We start from the raw sequence: 6,000 nt of genomic DNA, 5'->3' as shown, positions 1-6,000 counted from the left end.
GTGAACTATTGTTGTTGCTTTCCCGAGCTTGTGAATGCATACAAATTGTTCCAATAAAATGCAGTAAAACATGGAAATTTAGGGGATTGGCTCCCATGAGGTTTCATTGTCTCTGAGAATAGTTCCAGCAGCTAGCTGGACTACCTTATTTGCCTCTATGTCTGCCTCCTTGTTATTTGCTCTCAGAACATGAAAGAATTTCAAATTCAGGGGCTTTGTCATGTCTTTGATCCTTGTAATTGTCCTTGCAAGCCGCAGATCTGTTGGATTAGTGTTGGTCGCCATTGCTTTGATGATGACATGTGAATCACCAAAGACATTTGCCTCCTTGTGTCCCAACTCTTTGAGTAGTTTGATCCCTTGAAGAAGGGCCATCGCTTCAACTTGCATGCTTGAGGAGTGACCCAGTCCCCAAGCATATCTGTGGATAGAAGTTTCTTCTGAGTTTATGATGAGCCCTCCTGCGCCAGCAATTCCTGGGTTTCCCTTGGCTGCCCCGTCAAAGAAGAGAGAAGGAAGTGTTTGCTTGGAAATCCAGGATTGAAATTCTTCTTCGTTTTTCCTGATTTGCCAATCTTTGAGGGAGGTAGGTATGATGTTCGATTTTTGGAATTGGAGATTGAGTGCAGCTCCAAACTCAATATCTTGATGGCATAGATTTGTATCGTCACTTTTGTCTCTCAGCCACTCAATTAGCTAGCATTTCACTGTATTTGCAACTAGTCTAAAGTCTTGTTCTTTATTTCTGAATATCCTTCTATTCCTCTCTAACCAGATTTTCCAGCTGATGAGTTTAGGCAGAGCAGTCCATGCTACCTTGATGATTTTGTTTTTTGGGTTTGGGCCTGGGTATCTGGCCAACCATCCAGCAAACAGGTCCGGGACAGAACGGGGGAAGGTGAACTTAAAATTCCATGATCTAAGAAGCTCATGCCAGATAAGACCTGCGAATTTGCACTCTAGCATGAGATGAAGGGCAAATTCCGGGCTTTCCTTGCATAACGTGCATCTTGATGGCTTGAAAAAGCCCCTTTTCTGTAACCTGTCATCTGTTAGAATTTTTTTATGGCAAAGCAGCCAGCAGAATGGTCAACTTTTGGTATAGAAGGAAAATTCTAGATGCCAAGCCAAGGTGCAGGATTGGGAGGTATGTGAGGTTGTTCCATGCACTTGGTGTAGCCCTGAGCCATCATGTAACCATCCCGTTTCGAACCCCAGCCTCGCACGTCTTTCCTCCGAGCGTGTGAAGGAGCCAGCCCATGCATAGATGTTAGGAGCGCAACAAAGTCTGTTTGCAATGCGGGTGGAACCGGGAGCTGCTTCCAACCAGCCCAACAGTCGCCACTCCACTTCGAAAGATCCCACAACATTTTGATATTTGTGTCCGCCATCCATCTCTTCAGCTCGGTCATGGAGTCCGAATCTGCCAGCGGGGGCCTGTTCATTATACTGTCGTCCCACAAATTGATTGATTTACCATTTCCAAGTATCCAGAAGGAGTGCATTCTTATCAGTGGGCCAGCTTTGTTGCAGAGCATGCTAAATGATGTTCTGAGATGGTTTTTGGGCTTATCCAGGCATTGGAGTCTCTGTCCTCTAAAATATTTTTTCCACAGTGCTAAGTGAACCCAACCTAGTTTGGGAGCTATGATTTTCAAAATCAATTTTGCTCCCATGGCTAAGTTTTGAGCACAAAGATCTTTGAAATTCAGCCCTCCCTCCTGAAGCGGTTTGGTGACAATTTCCCAGTTGACTAGAGGGATCCTCTTTTCGTTTTGCTTGCCTCCTTTCCAGAAAAATTTTCTGATTAGCTCCTCCATCTTCTTAAGGATTCCCACAGGAGCCAAGAGAACAAAGAATTGGAATAAAGGTAGGCTGCTAAGAACTGCTTTGATAAGCACTGTTTTTCCAGCAATGTTGAGCCAGGAGGATCCCCAGGCCTACATTTTTGCTTTGAATTTCTCTATCTGAGGATACCAGTCTTTGCTCAAGGCCCTCTTATGAAAGATGGGAAGTCCAAGGTATTTAAAAGAGGTCCAATTTGAAGAGGCTGCAAAACCTAGACATCTGGCAATGGAGTTTGCGGATGAAGCAGAGATATTCCAGCAGTAGATATGACATTTGCCCTTATTTAATTCGCTGCCCGAGACTTCACAGTAATCTTCCAACACTTCTTTAAATCTGACTGCTGAAAGTGGAGTTGCAGCCCCCAGCAGCAAGGTATCGTCCGCGAAAAGGGTGTGATTGATGTTCTTTACCCCTCTTGCTATGCACAGGCCAACTATATCTTGATCTTGTTGTTTCTTATCTAAATAAAAGCTGAGGACAGAAGCCTGCAACACAAAGAGGAGGGGTGAGAGGGGACACCCCTGCCTCAGCCCTCTAGAGGCTTTGAAGAATTCAGCAGCCCTACCATTCACCAAGGGAGCAATCCAGGGCTCTGAGATACAAGCTCGGATCTAGTTGATAAAATTTTGACCAAAACCCAACTTGTGCAGAACATCAAACAAAAAGCTATGCCTTACACGATCAAATGCATTTGCTAGATCTAGTTTAATGACCATACCTTTTTCTTTTCGATGAAGACTGGAATGGATCGCCTCTTGGACCAGGATGAAGTTATCCACAAGCTGTCTGCCATGAATAAATCCTCCTTGATTCTCCGGGATGATTTTGGGGAGAATTTTTCTCAACCTGTTCGCTATCACCTTGGTTATCACTTTGTATCCAATGTTACATAAGGAAATTGGGCGGAATCTATTGAAAGAGTTTGCACCTTTTTCCTTAGGGATGAGGGCGAGAAAAGCTGAATTTGTGCAACCTCCAATTTTTTGACACTCTTGGGACTTCTGAATCATTTTAAAAAACTCCTTCTCAACAATCTGCCAACAGGTCTGGAGAAATCTAGCTGTAAAACCGTCCGGTCCCGAGGCTTTGTTGGGGTCCATTGCAAAGAGGGCATCCCTGACTTCATTTTTGTTGATTTTGCTTTCAAGCAACTGATTCATTCTAGAAGTGATAAGGTTGGGAACAACGTCCAGAAGATTAGCACTTTGGTCAGCCTCCATGTCTTCGCTATACATCTTCTTAAAATGTGCTGGCAAAATCCTTTAAGGTGCAGTTTTCTTCTTTGATTTCAGAGATGGAGTTACGACATTTCCTGGCTTAGGCTCGCTTATGGAAAAATGAGGAGTTTCTATCGCCTGCTTTGAGCCATAGACTCCTAGATTTGAGCCTCCAGAATTCTTCTTCTGCCAAACAAGCCTTATGAAATTTCTGTTGTAGCTGCGGCTCCTTGTCCAACTCTTCTTTGGTGATTTCAGCTGCTTCTAGATGGAGATGCTGCGTCTCTAGAGCGTTTTGAATTTTTCTTTATTTCAACAACAGGATTGGACAAAGTCTTGACCTAGTTTTTCAGCATTGCTTTTACTCTTCTAAGTTTTTCCTCCCAAACAAAAAAAGGGGAACCCTTGACTGGGTCTTTCCAGCAATCTTTGACCTTTTGCAAGAAGTCTGCCTCTTTAGTCCATAGTGAACTGAATCCGAAAGGGATAGGCCCTAGATCCTTGGGAGCCAGCAGCTCAAGACTAACGGGCTTGTGATCTGATACACTGCTATGAAGAATGTGCATTTTAGCCTCTAGCCCAAGAAGCAGGAAGGAGCTTTGAACAAAAAATCTATCAAGTCTTGCCGCTATATGTCCAGGACCAACTCTCTTATTTGACCAAGTAAACTTACCAGTAACCGGCTTGATGTCTAGCAGGTCCCAGTCCTGCATGAGGTCTTCCGCCCATTCTCTTGCCGGATCCCTGACGATGCTGCCTCCTCTTTTTTCTGACGAGAGGAGGGTGAGGTTGAGATCTCCGGCTATGATGATATTTTCCAGGTTCTCTAGATCTGCCAGACTTTTTATGGAGTCCCAACAATTTTTTTTCTCACCTGCATTGTTAGGAGCATACACATTGAATAGACAAATGAACTCCTTAGTTTCTAAATGCTGCATTTTTAAGAAAATCCAATGGGTATTCAGGGACTCAGAGATTAATGAGAACTTATTAGGATTCCAGAGCGACCCAAGCCCTCCCGAGGCTCCACGGGTAGAAATTGCTTGTGCTCCACTTTTATTCCAAAATTTTTTACTTGCTTGGAGGAAAGTTGCATCCTCCATTTTAGTCTCCTGGATGAGGAGGATATCCGGGGCTTCCAGTCTTATTAAATTTTTCATTGCTTCTTGCTTGATTGTAGTGCTCATTCCCCTACAATTCCAGGGGACTATCTTCATCATTTATTTTTGTTGTGATGAGCTACCTTGGAGCCCTAAGCTTGATTCCTCGTCATCTTCGGGGTTTTTGCCAATAGCTTCTCTAGCGTTGGCTCGCTGCCCTGAAGCTTATCCTTGTAAGTTTCTTGTTCTCTTTTTTCCTTTGCAGTCTTGCATCCTCTTGTGGATCTTCTGGGAGAAGATTGAGAGTCTCCTATTTCCCCTTCTTCCTCTGATTCCTCAGATTCTTGGGTTTCCTCCTCCTCTTTTGAGATCTTCCCTTTGGATCTCTTTGTTGCACTTTTGATGGAGGGGGAGGCTTTAGATGGAGAAATCTCCTTTGGGATCTCTGCCTCTTGGGAGATCATGATTTCAGATCCAAGAATCTCAAATTTGTTCCCTTGACCTTCCGTGGATGGTTTCTGAGCAGGACCCGTCTGTGGAGCTTTAGCATTTGCGTTTGCAGTCTTCTTGTGAGAGGTTTTGGTGCGCTTTACCTGATTCCAACCCTCTTCCTTCCCTTTTTCTTCCACACCGTTGGACGGACAGTCTCTGGCAAAATGGCCATAGACGTGGCACTTCCGGCATTTGAACGGTAACTGCTCATAATCCAGTTTCTGCACATGAGTCCAGGGGCCTACGATTATTTTGATGGCTTCCGGTAGTCCGATCTCTAGATCTACCTCCACGCAAATTCTGGCGCAGTCATACTGATCTTTGCTATTAGCCTTGTCTATAAATTTGCCTAGGGTATTGCCTATGTGCTTCAAAGAATCCCAATTCCAACAGTGCACTGGAAGGTTGGGGAGTCTCACCCACACCGGGACCGTTGTAGGCACATCCACTGCCGGATCGAAGTCTGGCGTCCATTTATTCAAATACAGTCCTTGAGGGCCCATGAAGTAAGGTCCATTCCGGAAAATAAGATCTCTGTCCTCTTTTTTAATGAACTCAAACAAAAAGTAGCCTCTCCCGAGAAAGTATGAGGTTACTTTGTCTTTTATCAAGGGTGCCCAATTCCTGGCGACCTAGTTCTCTGTGGATTTCGAGGAAGGCCAGAGTCCTGTGAACTGGCCAACAAGGGCATGATATGGAAGAGACAAGGCCACTTGGATTGACCCTTCTGGCGGGAGGGCGATCTCAGGGATGTCGTCCAACTTCTTCACAAACTTTGCAGTTTCCAATTTCTTCTTCTTAGGCAAGGAAGCCATCAAGTTTTTGAAAGCATCAGCGACAGAAGGCAGAGGGGGAGAGATGGGAGGCCCCTGAGAAGTACCCAGCACCTCCATGTCGATCGATCTTGGTAGCCCCAGCCAGGGCAAGGCGGCCATGGCTAGCAGCGTAGAAACCCTCAACAGGACGCGCGCAGGTTGCAGAGCGTCGGTTTCTATGAAAAATTTCATTCTTTTATTGTTATTGCTTGTAATTGTTTTCTTTCTTTTATATTAGAGATTTAATTTCTATTTCATTTTAGTTTATTATCGTTATGTTATATTACACATCTCATTCATATTGGATTACATAGTGCACCTCACTCAGTCTTTGTGCATAGGCTTTGCTTGATAACTCTTCAAAAACTTTGGCCCACAAAATGCTTCTAGTTTTGTGGTCTCTCTTTCTTTCAAGTCAAAACATTATGTATTATCAGAAGAGAAATTAATCATGACTTTCACCCTTTTATGGCTTTGATAATAAATTTTTGACCCTACAAGGTTGGAGTCAAGGTTTGATATTCAATT

At 44.0% G+C, this 6,000-nt stretch overlaps 1 protein-coding gene across 1 annotated transcript; it reads right to left on the bottom strand.

Moving 5' to 3' along the window:
* Positions 1-3,406: 3,406 nt before the first annotated feature.
* On the bottom strand, positions 3,407-5,160 carry LOC149220551 (uncharacterized). Its single transcript, XM_089387135.1, has 2 exons — positions 4,668-5,160; positions 3,407-3,939 (listed from the first exon to the last, which is right to left on the bottom strand). Exons 1-2 carry the CDS (start codon positions 5,158-5,160, stop codon positions 3,407-3,409), a joined length of 1,026 nt encoding a protein of 341 aa, XP_089243261.1.
* Between the last annotated feature and the right edge of the window lie 840 nt (positions 5,161-6,000).

Source organism: Pinus tabuliformis, chromosome Q (genome assembly GCF_031772625.1).
Source record: "Pinus tabuliformis cultivar Carrire ecotype Pingquan chromosome Q, CPIR1, whole genome shotgun sequence".
Lineage (NCBI taxonomy): Eukaryota > Viridiplantae > Streptophyta > Pinopsida > Pinales > Pinaceae > Pinus > Pinus tabuliformis.
The sequence above is the reverse complement of the archived record's forward strand: the minus strand, read 5'-3'. Positions and strand labels throughout refer to the sequence as shown.

What these genes read in the sequence shown, in the direction of transcription:
- LOC149220551 (XM_089387135.1), bottom strand. Translation starts at nt 5,160, where the DNA reads ATGGGCCCTCAAGGACTGTATTTGAATAAATGGACGCCAGACTTCGAT. An exon ending in TCAGAAACCATCCACGGAAG is followed by an intron (nt 3,940 to 4,667) that starts GTCAAGGGAACA and finishes CTAACAATGCAG; the next exon opens with GTGAGAAAAAAAATTGTTGG.